This window comes from Pelmatolapia mariae, linkage group LG18, assembly GCF_036321145.2.
Source record: "Pelmatolapia mariae isolate MD_Pm_ZW linkage group LG18, Pm_UMD_F_2, whole genome shotgun sequence".
In the NCBI taxonomy this organism is placed as follows: domain Eukaryota; kingdom Metazoa; phylum Chordata; class Actinopteri; order Cichliformes; family Cichlidae; genus Pelmatolapia; species Pelmatolapia mariae.
In genome coordinates, this window is record NC_086243.1 from 22,115,001 (window position 1) to 22,132,851 (window position 17,851).

The 17,851-nt window shown below is 40.2% G+C and overlaps 1 protein-coding gene across 2 annotated transcripts in view; it reads left to right on the forward strand.

The window, feature by feature from the left end:
- Positions 1-12,343, forward strand: part of cacnb2b (calcium channel, voltage-dependent, beta 2b) — a 33,761-nt gene extending 21,418 nt beyond the window's left edge. Inside the window, exons 2-14 of one of the 2 annotated variants that reach the window (XM_063461417.1) lie at positions 187-252; positions 2,516-2,638; positions 3,088-3,227; positions 4,130-4,191; positions 4,290-4,315; positions 5,538-5,618; positions 5,706-5,764; positions 5,892-6,001; positions 8,107-8,258; positions 8,439-8,534; positions 8,785-8,958; positions 9,165-9,192; positions 10,118-10,228. In XM_063461417.1, the coding sequence (XP_063317487.1) occupies positions 187-252; positions 2,516-2,638; positions 3,088-3,227; positions 4,130-4,191; positions 4,290-4,315; positions 5,538-5,618; positions 5,706-5,764; positions 5,892-6,001; positions 8,107-8,258; positions 8,439-8,534; positions 8,785-8,958; positions 9,165-9,176 (1,101 nt within the window). In that variant the 3' untranslated portion in view covers positions 9,177-9,192; positions 10,118-10,228. Of the gene's footprint in view, positions 1-186; positions 253-2,515; positions 2,639-3,087; positions 3,228-4,129; positions 4,192-4,289; positions 4,316-5,537; positions 5,619-5,705; positions 5,765-5,891; positions 6,002-8,106; positions 8,259-8,438; positions 8,535-8,784; positions 8,959-9,164; positions 9,193-10,117 lie in introns of both variants that reach the window. The other variant, XM_063461416.1, reaches the window with a different exon arrangement.
- The last annotated feature ends 5,508 nt before the right edge of the window (positions 12,344-17,851 follow it).

A 17,851-nucleotide genomic window follows, 5' to 3' on the forward strand; every position in this document is an offset into this window, starting at 1 on the left:
CCACCCTTGAAATGACTGCAGCAGAAAATATGTAATTTCTTGTCCTCCTTCTGATGTCCGAGAGCGCACTGAGTGGTTCGGTGCGCTTGTGATATTCAAATCACAACATTTTCTGCAGCATTCCTCTCTTGTCTTATTTACAGTGAATTGATCAAACTAATTGCTCTTCCTTTGTATCTCCTGCAGGGAGAGCATAAGGACACAGATGTCGTTGAGGAAAGAAACGCCCAGGTGCAGCTGGAGAAAGCCAAGGTACTTTTGCTCTGTTGCATCATGTATCACCTGATCTGACCCACTGTGGCTCTTACAGACTCATTTTTGAGAGAGGCTGCTCTCAAGGACATGATTACATCACAGACATGAAACACACACATCAGGACATTGGATTAGCGAAGCAATATTCTTCTACTGAAATGAGTCATCACAGTCTTCATCCTTGTCGTTCCGTTATGTGCTCACTGCCAGGAGAAGGATGATGACCAAGGATATTGATTATTGTTTCAAATAAATTACAATACTTTCATCTTTAGCCATATGCTTTCTATCAAGATAGCAAAATAACCAATTTAACTGGCACAAACTATATTGTAATGCAACAACATTTAAATTGTAAAGAAATTTGATATGTGATTAATTACTTTGCCGTCGGAACAACAGTGAAACAACATTTTTCTGCAGTGTGACTTGAAGACTTTCAAATCATCAGCACATCTGCATCTGAAATCTGTTCAGATGCAGTTAAAGATTACCCTTTGATACAGTTTGTATTTCTATAATCTATGAAAAAAAGTGATGGTCTTTTCTCTGGTTGCTCATTTTATGGTTATGATGTCCTGAAAATCTTTTTCACAGCAGAATTTAAGAAAGTACCAGATGAACGCCAATGAACGTATAATTTACATTTACTGGGTTTCACACACTCATTCCTCTTTCTAGTTATCACTGTCTTTCAAACCCATCAGGTTTTGATGTGATCCAGATGTCACAATATAAATATGAAAAAGATAATGTAATAAAAAAGAGTATTACAGTCTTAAGAGTAATTTTATTAATTCATTGGCATTGGCATTAAGATGCAATAAGTTCTGCTAATGAGGGGGAAAAAAGCAAATACTGTTAAAACAGTATATATAAATTGTTTATGTATGTTTTTCTATGTTTTCTCTTAGTCATCAAGTAATGTGGTGTGTCTGTAAAAAAAACCCTGCATACATGCATTTTAGTAAGATTGTGCAGTTAATATTAAACACAATATGTAGATAGTCAAGATGAGGTAAAGTGATTAGACCTGCTGGTATTATACTATGAATGTAATATCATATGGTTATCATTTTTAAGTCTGGCTTACATACATACAAAGTGTGCGATATAGGTTTTCCTTTTGGGGCATAATCACAATTAAGGTCATTAGAGATGTGATTTTTTTAAGCCCCAGTTGATAGCAGACTTCCTCTCTTTTTGCCCTTTAAGCAGACCCTGCTGATGTGTTGTATATTAAATTAAATCCTCCCCCACAGATTTAATGTGCTCCCACTGTTGCTTTGTAATTAAGGCGGCAAAGACACTCGACCTGTCCCCTGCTGACCCTGCAGCCTCTTTCCAAAGTGGAGTAATTAGCAGCTTGATTGACAAGCCACTGACATTTGATTCTGATAGGATTACAACATCAACCGGCATTCGGTCAGGAGGAAGCATACAGTAGTTACAGTGCAATAAAGAAGAAACAGCAACAGGTCATTTTTCCTAAGCATAAATTAAACATATCTCTTTGGTGGAAGAAAAATCAAACAAAACATTATCATGTCCCATGACAGTCAGACAGCAGGAATTTAATCATCAGTAGCTTCATCTTATACAGCTGAAATGCAGAATTTGCCAGAATTTGTGTCTGAGCTATATTTCTAAAATACAGAGCACTTCACTTTAAACTTATACTTGTTTTCCTAACATCTGTCAAAATGTTAATTTATACTTGCATCAGGCCACATATTTGTGTATGTATACAAAATGCTGGCAACACAGCCAATTGTACTTGACACAGTTATGCAGTTTAGCTACACCCCTTAATTTAAAAAAAAAAAAAGCTGTAGAAAAGGGAGAAAAAAAAATTGATAAATTTTATGATCTAATGATGTTAAAACACTGGAATGAAGTCAACATTCTGAAATTCTCTAATAGTTAGTTATTCCTTACTGAACTGAGGAATCACAATTATGTGCAACTTCACATACAGTAAAATAGGATTGCATATTAACACAAGGATAACCTAAAATCAGTGACTTGTTTGGTAGTACGTTACAGCTTGTGGTATTATCACAGTAACTCTCTTTTCTTGACTAATGGTTGTATTTTTTTACTTACCTATTATTACTGACCTAATTCATTAAATGTCATATTTATAAAAGCTTAGCTTTTAGCTTTTGTATTACACAGGGTTACTCTCCTACCCTTACGTAGATTGTAATGTATATAATAAGATTTATTAGTAATCATAACTCCTGCCTTATATTCCCAGTACAAGCCTGTGGCATTTGCTGTACGATGCAACTTCTCTTACACGCCAGCAGACGATGACAACGTCCCTGTACCAGGCCAGGCTGTCACTTTTGAGGCCAGGGACTTCCTACATATCAAAGAGGTTTGAAAACAAACACACAAATACACATATCATGCAAAATTGCAAACAGTATAAATGGGGGTTGTTAGAAGGACCTAACTGACAGGGCAGAACCAAACGGATTTTAAAATGAGAAGCAAAATGACAACAAACTGATGGAATGTAACCCAAGAGACGGAAAAGAAATCCAAAGAGGAGAAGCAACACAACATCACAAATTGTCCAGATAGTGACGTACTTTTGGTGCATTCTTCTTCTTTTCACACATTTTGAAATGTGCTGTGGTTTAGCTGATAAAGCTTGACACCTGTTAATTAAGATTTGGGTTAATTTTTAGATACAGATAACATAAAATGCAAAGCTACAGTTGCTAAATTGGACCATTAACATCATCAGATAAAAATAATGTGAGTCACATGAGAACATCAATCTTTAAATGTCCGCTCTTTTTTCTTCTTCTGAATGAGCAGAAGTTTAACAATGACTGGTGGATCGGACGGCCGGTGAAGGAGGATGGTGTGGTGGGCTTCGTCCCCAGTCCAGTCAATCTGGAAACCATTCTTATCCGAAGAGAAGTCCAAGCGAGGAAAGCTGCCAAGGCATTAGCCAAGTATGTACATCGTGATGCTCTTTCATTTCCTTCATGAGGGTTTTTATGCAGGAATTTCAATGCAAAAGTTGTGTTTTAAATTGACCACAAATAAAAAAAAATTGCTGGAGCAGAGAGACTTTGAGGAAACAGTGTTGGTTCGAATGTGTATACACTGATACTTTTGGCACAAAGACGAAAAAAAAACAGGAAAGGTTGTGATATCAGCCTGTCTGCGGGTGGTGGCTCGGTAGCGGACCTTTTTTAAAAAAACAAAAAGACAATTCTAAAGTCTTTTTACTGGTGTGGAATAATACATTTTCAATTTTAAAAAATTATCAACCAGACTGGTAAACAAGTTTGCTGTAGTGATATGCAAATAACATTTTGACTTAAAACTTGTATCATACACTTTCCCAGCTTACTTTTTAGTAATTTAGTGTGTTCATGTATTTGGAACACAAAAAAGTCCAGCAATGACATTAGTTATTTTATGTATTTTATGTTGTTTAACTTAAGTTTGTTTCATGTCATCATGTGTGGTAGTAAATTATAACGGCGATGACTATATTTTCCTTTTGTTACTTCAAAAGGTTGCACCCCCACCCCCCTCACCAGAAGGCAAAAACTCATTGATTTGAACTCGACGCAGTTAGACTGTAACACATCTAAAGAATCTTAAAAATGTTGCTTTGGTGGAAACTGCGCTGAACCACTTTGAGGGATTTGCCCTCTAAGCTTCATATATTTGTGTCTTATGCTATAAATAGACACACAGTCTCTAAGCACCAAAATCCTTTATTGCATAGAAACATGGTGGTCTATTTTTATCATTACTAAAGCACTGAAAATTCAGAGTGTGGTAAAATCAGCGTTTGGATGGTGCAGACTTAAACTAAATCAGAGATTTCCTCTCATTTTAGCAAAGCTGCATCTCAGGCAGCTCAAGATATGAACTCGAAGAAATATACTCCTCCATCACAAGGTCAGTATGTGCATACAAGGGAGTAACAATAAATATGTTTGCTTTTTTATTCGTAATAACTGTGGAACGTTTGCTATTTTGTCATTCTGCACAAGCAGCCAATCAGCAGGTGAAAAAGAAGCCGGTAAGTGATGAAAGTGTTTACATTCTGTTTACATCTGTTTCAGCCCATCGATCCTCATTATAAAGAACACTGCTTTCTAGAAACACAACTTATTTTATCTTATTCATATTTTCACTGCATACAGTGAATACTTGAATGCAGAAGCTTTGTTTTTGTCTTGTGTACCATTTTACAAGTGTTGCTCTAACTTTCAGACTAAAGCAAGGATATGTGTGTTGTCCATTGGACTGACAGTGTCAGTAAAACTGGCTGTCATGATTCAGCTGTGTGCAGGCAGGAAGAGGACCCAAAATGCAGAACTCCCAACACATGGGAATAATTCAAAATTCAGCTTTATTGCTGACACACGGAAATAATACAGGACTAAACTAAACTGGAAAATATAAACTTCATCAGGAGGCACACAAGGAAACACACAGCATGAGGGACGACACGACACTAACACAGAGAAACACAGGGCTTAAATACACTGGGGAATAACGAGGGGAATGAGACACAGGAGGAGAGCACAGCTGGGAGAAATCAGACATGACGAGACCAAAGGGAAGCAAAACTAGAAACACTGACATGAGACACAGACCTTCAAAGTAAAACTGAACTCTAGACACGTAAACTTAACAGAGACTGGGGAGACAGAACATTGAGACCTGAAATGTAGGACAGAAGGGCACAGAGTTAACATCAGGAAACCAAACAACAAAACCTAAGAATTAGAACTCAGGAAGTACTATAGAACCAGGGAGCTAGAAATACTAGGACAGAAACCAAAACACAAACAGTCATAATCCATGATAAAATCAAAAGTAAAAGTACAAAACTCAAAACACTGGGTCACCGATCCAGGACCGTGACACTTTTCAACTGAACTTTTGACTTGCATTTAGATCACCTTGGTATATTACGGGCTAAAAAAAATAGTTCATGAATTTCTAAGTTGCTATCTCATATGACCAGCTAAAAAGTGAGAACAAAATCTAATGCTCAAAGTGGTATTAATAACATGTTAATAAGTTATTCTTCTTTATATGTTTAAGCATTTGAGTACAGCCAAAATTGAGCTTGTGATCATCATGCATCATCAAACTTTGAGGTTGTTCATATAAATAAGATAATTTTAGCCTTTAAATGATGGGTATAGTGGTTCCTTATGTAGCTCTTGTTTCATAAGCAAAAATCTAACTTTGGGGGATTTTTGTTAATTTTTTTTTTTCTTTTGCTACAGGGGGAGCAGGTGGCTATGTATGATGTTGTGCCTACAATGCGTCCAGTGGTTCTAATGGGACCATCACTGAAGGGCTTAGAGGTGAGCTTAATTTGACTTTTGAAGAAATATAAAACTCTAGTATTATTTGTTGAATTTGGAGTAACTTTATTTGTTTCCCTCTTGTAGGTTACAGATATGATGCAAAAAGCACTATTTGACTTTTTAAAACATCGATTTGAAGGCAGGTAAGTTCTGATTTAATTCTTCACATAATCTATCACATAATTTATTTGAAAAAAAAAACCCAAAATAAAATAAAACAACAAAAATCATAACTGTGTAATCATGATTGTTATTTTGTCTCTGCTCCAGAATTACTATTACGCGAGTAACAGCAGATATCTCACTGGCAAAACGATCCATCCTCAACAACCCTGGCAAAAAGGCCTTAATGGATCGCTCCAACACCCGCTCCAATTTAGGTATGCCGTCTGTCATCTCCAGAACAGCTTCCCTGGTTGACATTCACAGCATAAAGACAACTGAAGCAGTAGTAGCAATAAGAAAATAAATCAATTACAAAAACAAATGGAGAAAATCATGAAAGCCACTCAAAATGCATCATATGTGAAAACACAATGTCCCAATTTAGCATCTCTTCCTCTGACATGTCAGTGTTACGGCTTCCCTGCACCCAAGTTCAACCCCTGCACCACCCCAGCATCCACCTTCAGGCTCCAGGGCATGTTAACTTATCACTCTAATGTGAAACACATAGTGATAAAGAAGCATCCCTATGAGCTCAGAGCATGGACATCAAGTTCTAACTGTCTTCTGCTGTAATAAATCAATCATTTCAAACGACAGTGGTCTGACTACACTTCTTTAATTGTTTAAGCATTCTGGGACTCACTTTTGTGGTCTCTGGTGGCAAAAAACTTTTGGAAACCTAATTAGGATAAAATAGGAAACCAATACTGTCTGACCCAGGTTTGATATGATGCTTGCTTTATCCCATGGCTCATGCTCAGAGTTTGCTTTTATATATGGTCCAAAGATTATTCCAAATTCATAATGTGAGAGAATAATTTATCCATTGCCATGAAGACAAAGAGTTTGAAATGAATAGTTAAATATGACAGAGACTCAGATGAGAACACTGACATCAGATCTGCATAAAGCAGTCTGTTAGTCTTGATTAGCACAAAGCCCATAAACACATGAAATTGCAGACAGACATGTTCTGATTGGTAATCATCTCAGTCACTTGGGATTTCAAAAACGTTTATCTCAGGTTCAAAACACTTTGCGTTGTCAGTGGTTGCTTAGTCTGTAATCGCTGAATGTCCTTGACTTTCTGTGGTCTCTGGTAGCTATGATGCTGCGACTCACTTCCAGTGTGGACGTATCTTCGAGCTCAGTCAATTATGGACTGGATTAGCTTCGCATTTAGAGTTAACATATTAAAAATAGCGCTAATCTCCACATCCAAATCTTAGATAAAAAAGAAAATAAGTTTATTCCCCCCCACACACACTTACTTGGAGTATTGTGTCAGTTACGGTTATATATTGACTGGAAACTTACTGTGGATTTGATATCTTTGTCCCAGTGACACTCGCCTTTTCCTAGAAGAGTAAATATTTGGTATCAGACAGAAGCGTGATAAAAATTTGTTTGGTTTTCTCTACTCTTGTCTTTCTCATTGCTGTCTCATCCCAGATGCTGCCGGTATGTATGACTGAAAGCACTGGTAGTCCTTGTGTTTTTGAATGCTCCACTTTCCTTCTCCTATCATTACCTCATCACATCTGTTTCAACTGCCACTTTTTTAACACTCTGTATGTATACAGCCATTGACTTGTGGACTTCACTGTCATTAAAATTGAAATCGACTGTTATTAAGTTTTTCAGTTTGCTGGGTTGAGAGATATGCATGTGCTTCACTGTTATTTGTGAACACTATAACTCATTAAGGACAGAAGCAGCCACATTTTCTGTATGCCCTGCTTCACGCTCCCTCTCGTGGCCAGTCTTTAAATACACTCCCATGAGTGTAACAAGTCTTACTCACCGCGTGGATTAGCTCACCAAAATAATGAAAACAAATAACCTTTAAAAGAAGTTTTATTAAGCATGACATGTTTTTCATTAACACAGTTTTTAATCTGCTGATGTGTTTTGTGAAGTGAGTGTGTGTACCTTTTTTGTTTGGTAGTCATTTATTTTCTATATTAGAAATGGTATAGCATAGAAAAGATGACAATAATTACAAATAAGCACATATCCTAGAGTGTCCGTGGTTTTGCACGTGACAGTGAGATGTGCTTAAAACTAATATTGACATTTATTTTTTGTACATTATCAAGACTGAACGCCCCCCCATAAAATATATAAAAGTACTGTCTTGATACAGTCTTGATAAGTCACTGGTATGTCTTGATACACATCCGTAGCCTAAAAACATTTTCATAAGTTATATTTAAGATGAGTTACTGTTGTACATGTTAAAATGTTTAATCATGCACAGAGTAACTTTCCTGGATTTTAGATATTAAAGTCTCGCTTTTGCTTTCTGGTGTTGCAGCTCAGATCCAAGGGGAGGTGGAGCGTATCTTTGAGCTCGCCCGCAGTCTGCAGTTGGTCATTTTAGACGCAGACACTGTCAACCACCCTATGCAGGTGTCCAAGACCTCCCTGGCTCCAATTCTTGTCTATGTAAAGATCTCCTCACCAAAAGTAAGCTTCACCGGAAAAGACTGTGGAATCAGATAAGACATGATTTTTCTAAACGTGAACTTTGGACTATTTCAGTTCTTTTAATGTTTTGAACTAATTCTAAAGAGAAACTTTAAACTGCAAGTCCCTTTTTTCACTTCCTCTTTTATTCTCCTCCTTCTCTTGATTCCTGACAAACAGGTGTTGACAAGACTGATCAAGACCAGGGGGAAGTCTCAGACCAAACATCTCAATGTTCAGCTTGTGGCAGCAGACAAGCTTGCTCAATGTCCACCAGTGAGTGCCATCTAGTGGCAGATGAGAAAAATTGGCAGAATTTTGACTACTTTAGTGTATGAATATATACTACATGTGTTATTTCCAGTGGGACTGCTGAGGGCCCAACAACAACAACATAACTGACGATTTTGGTGTGCCTTTGAAACATCATTTAGACCTTATTTGTGATTCTCAAAAATAACCACAGATTTCCCCTTGTCTCCTGACTGTTACACACTTTTCAATTGAATTTTTCCATTTCCTGTAGGAAATGTTTGATGTCATCTTAGATGAAAACCAGCTATCGGATGCCTGTGAGCACATTGCTGATTACCTGGAGTCCTATTGGAGAGCCACTCATCCACCAGAGATGGAGCCTGCCAACGCAGTGGTGGCCCAGCTGGCTGAGAATACACTGCCTGCCAGTCCTACAGTAATACCGGTACTTAAAACACAAACAAGTACAGAGAAAAACTACAAAGAAAAAAACAGATGTAAAGTCTTCCTTTCATGTAATCTCATCCCATTCATCTCATGTATTAGAAAGACAGCTGAGTGTGGAAAATAAATGTTTGAACTGTGAATAATCTCATCAGAATTCATCTAACATTTTCATTTCATTTCCTCTCATCGTACGTCACTGGAAAGTTGAAGAAATGAGATAGGCCTACCTCTGGTGAGTGAGATATATTCAGATTCTATTGTCACTCCCGTGTAGCAGTGGAGATGAGTTACAGTAGTTAGTACTATGTTTATCATGACTATAGTGTAATCTATGTAGAAAATAGAAATATATAGCTTTTGCCTCTACAAAGATTCCAGGAGGCAAAAACTGAAACAACTTAATAGTGCTGTGAAACTTCCTGGGAAAATGACAGAAAACAACAGAAATAACACAGACTATATAAAGATAGACTAATACTGTAGTAGATACAAACAAAAGGCAATAGTTGGATTGATAGGCTGACCTACTTTTATTTAATTAAGTTAATTATCCCAAGCTAAGGCTATCAATTAAAACACCTGTACATGTAAGTTTTAGTTTTTACAGTAAATGTGGAAACTTTGTCTTTATTCACCAAACTGAAAATAGTTTTTTGAGGACAGAATACTGACAAAGAAAATAAAAGTCAAACATCAAAGTAAATGTCTCACAGATCTTTGCAATACTTATTAAACAGCCGTGACCTGTAATGTAATGGTGGATTTAAGCTCTCCACCCTCCACTACATACAAAAATAAGATATCTGTCAATTACGGCGACAGTTTTGACCAGATCATTAGACATAAGAAGATAAATATTATTCCAAGCTAAAATGATGGTTTCCATCATGAATGACCATTTTAAACCAGTGATCCAGTTATACTAATATAATCACAATTATCTTTTAATTCTTGAGAATATTTCGTCTAAAAGTCATATTTTTAACTTTTTTGCCCCAATTACCATTTCAAGTTCTATAATTTATAATACAAAAAGAACTTTCATAAAGATCTGTCCATAAGCTTTTCCTGGCCTAAATTTGTAAGATGTATAATCTGTGATATAATGGTTATATTTTGTCAGAAAACACTATGTTTTTTCTTTCTTTTTTTCCTAGGATGAGCAGAAAAGCAAGAAGTCAGCTGCCCCTAAGAGGAAAGTCTCACGGGAGAACCACCTAGACCATGAGCCCCCTTCAGTCCCGGCTCAGGAGCAGACCGCTGAGGAGGGCCAGAGAGAGGAGGAAGAGCGGCTCCTGAGGACTGAACCAAAAAGACCCCAGCACATCCACCACCATCACCATCACCACCACCACCGGCGGACGGAGCACCACAGCCACGCCCAGCACAGTCAAACTTCGGGTGGCATGGAAATACAGTCGAGCAGGGATTACGCCTCAAGGCCTCCTCGAAGGTACATGCCCGAGGAGAGGGATGGCGAGGTGGACGATGTCCTAAAGGAGGACGAGGAGGAGATTTACTGTAACTTCCGGGTTCATAACCACCATCATCACAACAGTAACCACCAACACCATCACCACCACCACCACCAACATCATCGTGGAAACAGCCAGCCATATGTTGGGGAGGACTACGAACAGGAGCACAATGAGCGCAACCGGCAGCACAGACATCACCAGCATATTCCACCACGGACACACCACACAACGGATCACTATACTGCACACAACCATCACAGCTACCACCACTACCCAGGCAGAGATCGGGAGAGAGACAGGGACAGAGACAGGGAAAGAGAAAGAGACAGAGATAGAGACAGGGAAAGAGACAGGGATAGAGACAGGGATAGGGATAGAGAAAGACATAAGGACAGGGAAAGGGACAGGGATAGGGATCGAGGTACAGATAGAGATAGAGACAGAGATGCACGACAATGGCACAGAGATTCCTATATACACTAGTGAATGCTGTTTCTACTCCAGGTTGATGCATGGAATTATGCTTCTCATCTTATAATGCACTAATGGGCAGGGGAGGTTATGTCTTCTTTGTAGTCAATGTTTCTCCTCATATTTCATTTTTTAAAGATTTAACCTGTACCACATGCACACATCTGGTTCTTTCTTATTTTAGCTCTTGTAAGATAAATTTTTTTGTATGTTTTATCCTAAGTCTTACGGCTCCATACGTGTTTTGGCACAAACAGTGGTCAAGGTTAAACTGCATCAGAACACTCATGACTTGCTCTAGTCTAGTATTCACTATAATAATTTCATATATAATTTCAGTATCCACTAAGGTTACTTTTTTAACTTGTCATGATCACTGCAGCCAATGGATTTGTCTGACCATCAGTCCAATATCTAAAGATGCTCAGTTCACAGTAATTCAGAATAGCAGCAACAACAAAAAACATTTATTATGTTTTGATTCAGTATATCTTAGCTGTGACATCAGACTAAAATGTTTTACTGTGACTTTGTTTAGATATTGTGAAACATTATTTTGTGTCAAACTGACAACGTGGTTCTTGAACCAAACAAAACAATCAGTTTGGAAATGTCACTTTAAGCTCTGGAGAATTGCAATTTGAATCTTTAACATTTTATTGACTAAAGAGTAAATTTACTAATGTATAAAGTGGCAGGTTAATCAATTAAACGAAATCATTAGTTGCAGCCCATTAATGTTTATCTCCCTTATCTGACAATTAACCAACTCATAAAATGCACAAAATGTGAAAGAAAAGTTACAACAATGAATGTTGTATTTTAGGATATTTTCTTCTACATATCTGCACAGTGAGATTTTTTTGTCTGATCAAATGTTCATATAACTGTGGCGAACAACTGACTTGTGCATTTCGGTGTCACATCTTCATTTAAATTGGTGTGTCCAAAGACAAGTTATTTTAAACATTGTTATGAAAAGTCAAACTATTTTTCTACATGATTTGAGAGTGAAGTCACTACTTTACTTCCTACTTTTTACACTGGTGTACAAACATATTTACTGACTTGTGTTTGCTGTGTCTGGAAGCATGAATAATCTTTTGGTGACACTGACCTGTGCTATATGCTGGATACTCTATGCATCTTCTTGTGATAAAATATATTGCTTGAATACAATCTCTATGCATTTGTACATACTTCATAATTGCCTTGTTAAGTAAATGTAAGGAGAACCAGAGAGCCTCTTGCACTGTTTGGTAAGACTTTGGTAGAACCACAGATTTAACAAGACGGGATTGACTCTGTTCCTTTTAAGACTTTTTTTTTTTTGGTTATCTTTGTTTGTTGATTGGTTGGTTTTGTACAGCATTCAGAAGTTAATTTCGACAAATATGCATTCTATTATTGAAAATCATTAAACTGTAAAATGTGTTAAGTGACACCTCACTAATTACTGTCCGCTGAATCTATCAGCGAAAGTTTTTTTCAAGATGAACTCAAGATCATCCAGCAGTTTTGCAAGAGAGAAACAAGGTAATTTGCCCGAACACTTAAGGTCACGGGAACCAAGATGGACAAACATTTAAGCAAGCTCATATGTACTTTTCATTTCATTTAAAACATGAAATAAACCAACAGAAAGCCAAACATAAATTCCTATTGCTACACTTTTCCTGGGTCATATGGTACAACCACTAGACTAAGTGCCAAGAAAGAGAAAAGCACGACTTATAATTTGTGTTTTGCTGATAAAATCCTGAGCAATATTGTCAGGAAATTATTTTTCCATTACAGTATTTGGAGAAATTTCTCTCAAGATAGTTGAATGGTTTAATGCACAGTATTTAATGAGAAACAAAGTCAATGTAGAAAATGACAGAAAACAGTGGGCACAATTTTCAGGTTCACATGTTCCATTATAGATTTAATATGATAGGCGATCGTGGCTCAAGAGTTGGCAGTTCGTCTTGTAATTGGAAGCTTGCCAGTTCGAGCCACGGCTCCGACAGTCTCGGTCATTGTGTCCTTGGGCAAGACACTTCACCCGTTGCCTACTGGTGGTGGTCAGAGGGCCCGGTGGCGCCAGTGTCTGGCAGCCTCGCCTCTGTCAGTGCACCCCAGGGTAGCTGTGGCTACAATGTAGCTTGCCATCACCAGTGTGTGAATGTGTGTGTGAATGGGTGGATGACTGAATGTGTAAAGCGCTTTGGGGTCCTTAGGGACTAGTAAAGCGCTATACAAATACAGGCCATTTACCATTTAACAGTGGTGCTGCAAGAGAGTTCAATGTAGCTGTCGATTGTTTTACTATTGTTGGGTAGCACAACCTATAATATTTAAATTATCTGCAAAATAATGAGTAAAGTTTTAAAATAAATATGAAGTACAAAGAATAATACTTTCATCCAAAGTACAGAAATACTAAATGTTTTGGTTAGTATGCAAAAATGGAGAGACATGCTTTTGTCAACACCTATGTTACCATGTGGCACAGTTAATAGGACATTGCATTCCTCTGTACCAAGCGAGGGTTAAAGGGCTTAAACATCAATTAATGTGCAACAGATTTAAATTTTAGACTGTGATGGACAGAGTTGAAAAAACAGGCGGAGTCACAGGAATTATTAGAAAAATGGGGTTTCCATTTATTTAACCCAAAAATTATATTTACAAAAGTAATAAATGTTGAGCTCATAAAAGAGGTCAGAGAAACAAAACTAAACTCAGGCAAAAAACTGAAAACTTAACAAACCAAATGACTGCCCAAACAAACATAACTGACCTCAACAGGAAATGACACAAGGGTATATATAATGGCTGATCAGACCAGTATGACACATGAGGGGTAAGTAAACAAAACACAATCATAAACCACAAAAATGATGCAGTACAGTCTAGTTTGTTAATAAACAAAGAGCAAAATCAAAACCACTAAGCCCTAAACTCAAATATTTAATCAAATACAAAGCTTTTCACGCCCCTCCAGCTCTCGCTGTCATTGCCCCATGAGCATTGAAGTCTTCCAGTAGGACAACAGAGTCCCCAGGAGGAGCCCCCTCCAGTACCCCACCTAGGGACTCCAAGAAGGCTGGGTACTCTGAAGCGCCACTCGGCGCATAAGCACAGACGACGGTCAGGTCCCGTTCTCCGACCCGGAGGTGAAGGGAACAAACCCTCTCGACCACTGGGAAAAACCCCAACATACAGGCAGCAAGCCAAGGGGATACCAAGATACCCACCCCAGCATGCCGCCTCTCACCAGGGGCAACTCCAGACTCAGACAGAGTCCAGCCCCTCTCCAGGAGGCTGGTTCCAAAGCCCAAGCCATGCGTTGAGGTGAGCCCGAATATATCTAGCTGGTACCTCTCAACCTCACGCACTAAATCAGGCTCCTTCCCCACCAGAGAAGTGACATTCCATGTCCCAGTTGCCAGTCTTGGTAGCCAGATATCGGTCCGCCAGGATCTCTGCTCCTGGCCGCCGCCCGGCTCACAATGCACCAGACCCCTACGGTGCCTCCTGCGGGTGGTGGGCCTGCAGGAAATGGGGCCATGTCCCTTTTTCGGGGGCCCCAGTAACCCTATCCCAGGCAGGATGAACTGTTCCCCCGATGGTCTTGTCATAGGGGTCTTCTGAATCGCTCTTTGTCTGGTCCCTTACCCAGGACCAATTTGCCATGGGAGACCCTACCAGGGGGCAAAAGCCCCAAGACAACATAGCCCCCGGGGTCCCTGGGACACACAAACCCCTCCACCACTATAAGGTAGCGATTTGCGGAGGGGACAGACCTGGCACGCCTAAACGTACAGTTAGGGTGTGCTGGGAACGCCTAGCAGAGGCCCCGGAGGTGCTTCAGCTCACACCTCCGGCAGAGCTTCAACAGCATTCCGAGGGAGACTGGGGACATTGAGTCCGAAAGGACCATGTTGAGCACCTCCATTGCCAAAGCCGCTGCACTGAGCTGCGGCCGCAAGGTAGTCAGTGCCTGCCGTGGTGGTAATCCCCGAACCAAATGGTGGACACCGGAGGTGAGGGGAGCCACCAAGCTGAAGAAGGAGTCCTACCGGGCTTGGTTAGCCTGTGAGGCTCCGGAGGCAGCAGATAGGTACCAACAGGACGCGGCGCGGGTGGTGGCTGAAGCAAAAACTCGGGTGTGGGAGGAGTTGGGAAAGGCCATGGAAAAAGGCTTTCGGACTGCCTCGAAGAGATTCTGGCAAACCGTCAGGTGACTCAGGAGGGGAAAGCGGAGTTCTACCTCCACTGTGTATAGTGTGGGTGGAGTGCTGCTGACTTCGACTGAGAAAATTTTCAGGCGGTGGGAGGAATACTTCGAGGACCTCCTTAATCCCACTGGCACGTCTTCCGTGGAGGAAGCAGAGTCTGGGGACGAACGGGATGACCCGCCATCTCTGGGGGCAAAGTCACTGAGGCAGTTAAACAACTCCTTGATGGCAGAGCCCCTGGGGTGGATGAGGTCCGCCCCGAGTTCCTGAAGGCTCTGGATGTTGTAGGACTGTCTTGGTTGACAAGCCTTTACAATGTTGCGTGAAGATCAGGGGCAGTACCCCTGGATTGGCAGTCCGGGGTGGTGGTTCCTATCTTTAAGAAAGGGGGCCGGAGGGTGTGTTCCAACTATAGGGGAATCACATTCTTCAGCCTCCCTGGGAAAGTCTATGCCAGGGTGCTGGAGAGGAGGGTCTGTCCGTTAGTCGAACCTCGGATAAAGGAGGAACAATGCAGTTTTCGTCCTGGTCGTGAACACTGGGTCAGCTCTTCATCCTTTCAAGGATACTTGAGGGTGCATGGGAGTTTGCCCAACCAGTCTACATGTGTTTTGTGAACTAGGAGAAGGCATTTGACCGTGTCCCTCGGGGGGTCTTGTGGGGGGTGCTCCAGGAGTATGGGGTGTCTGGCCCATTGCTATGGGCCATTCAGTCCTTATACAACCATTGCAAGAGCTTGGTCTGGATAGCTGGCAATAAGTCGGATTCGTTCCTGGTGGGTGATGGGCTCTGCCAGGGCTGCTCTTTGTCACCGATTCTCTTCATAATTTTTATGGGCAGAATTTCTAGGCATAGCCAAGTGGCGGAAGGTTTTCACTTGGGTGGTCTCAGGATCTCATCTCTACTTTTTGCAGATGATGTGGTTCTGTTGGCTTCATCAGGTGATGGCCTCTAGCTCGCCTTTTGCAGCCGAGTGTGAAGTGGTGGGAATAAGAATCAGCACCTCCAAATCTGAGGCCATGGTCCTCAGCCGGAAAAGGGTGGAGTGCCCACTCAGAGTTTGGGACGTGTTCCTGCCCCAAGTGGAGGAGTTTAAATATCTCGGGGTCTTGTTCACGAGTGATGGGAGAAGGGAGCAAGAGATCGACAGACGGATTGGTGCGGCTTCTCTGTTTGGGCTGCTGCCGCATGACCCAGCCCCAGATAAGTGGAAGAAAATGGATGGGTGGACAAAAGCTTTTTTAAATTAAAGGAAATACACATTCTCCACCTTCAGCAGGAAGTGGTGGTGCAGTCCAATTATCCCTCTTTGTATTTAATGGCTTCAAACCCTGGCCACCGCCTTTTGTCTGGCAACTCCCAAGGATCATGGCAGGTGAGAAGCAAGTAAAATAAACAAAGGTTAGTCAAAAATCAAACAAAGTAATGAATTGGTATGAATACATAAGTAAACTAAATGTGCGCTTACAAATAGAACAAATGTATCCAAACCAATCAATAAACGTATTGAAAATTAGAGTGTGTTATTTTCAGTGAAGAAATGAATACATAAGAGTTGCCGACTTCAGAGTGTGGCCATGGGTTTGGCCATCACATAGACATTATACGATATTGTTGGGTCTGTTCCCACAAACCCCGCTAGTTCTAGAGACTTATTCATCATGAAAGAAAACAAGGCAACAGTGTTCGATCGATTACTTGCGCAAGGGAGGCCTTTGGTCAAGAACCAGCTCTTGGAGCTCACGCTCCTAACCTGTCTCCAGCCCAAAGTCCTTCAAAGAGCAGCTTCCCTCGCAGCTATTTATTGACAAACTGTTACAGTTCACACAATAGTTTACAACACGTACCTCCCCTCTTAACCCCCCTTGGTTACAAAGACGAGGCACTGTGTGTGTGTGTGTGTGTGTGTGTGTGTGTGAGACCTCCTGCTGGGCAGGAAGCTTACATCAAACAGACCTTCCAGATAGGATGTGTCTGTAAGCAAACCTACAGCCCCTCACCCAAAAACTCAAGAATCTGGGGAGGGGGACTGTGGAATTGCTTTACAATGTAGAAATGGATGGTAAGCATAAAAATGACAAACATTTAACAATCCACTCTAACAGATATCCTGAGTAAAGAAAAAATGCTGTTTATAAATGATGATTTAATTTGATGGCCCGCCCTTGGAAGCAAGAATTGCAATTAAGTGTTTGTGATAACTGCCAGTGAGTCTTCAACATCACTGTAGAGCAATTTTGGGCCATTCTTCTTTGCAGAATTGCTTTAATTCAGCCCTGACTTTGAATAGGTGACTCCAAAACTTTCATTTTCTTTTCTTTTTTTTTTGTTCTAGCCATTCAGAAGTGGACTTGCTGGTGTATTTTGGATTACTGTCCTGGTGCTTGACCAAAGGCCACTCGACCTTCTCAATCAGGATTTTCTGGTCGATAGCAGAATTCATGGTTCCATCAATTGCAGCAAAATCAAAGCAGCTCTAGACCTCCCACTGCCAGCACCATGTTTGACATTTGCTATGGTGTGCTTTTTTTGAAATACTGTGTTAGTTTTACAGAGATATTATCAAGGTCAAACCTTACAAAAATCTCAGCTTTTGTCTGTCAGTCCACGTAATCAAAATGTTTTTTAGGCAAATAAGAGACAAACTTTTGTATTCCTTTTGGTCAGCAGCGGTTTTCACATGGATGCTATTTTGCACAGTCTCTTTCTTATTGTT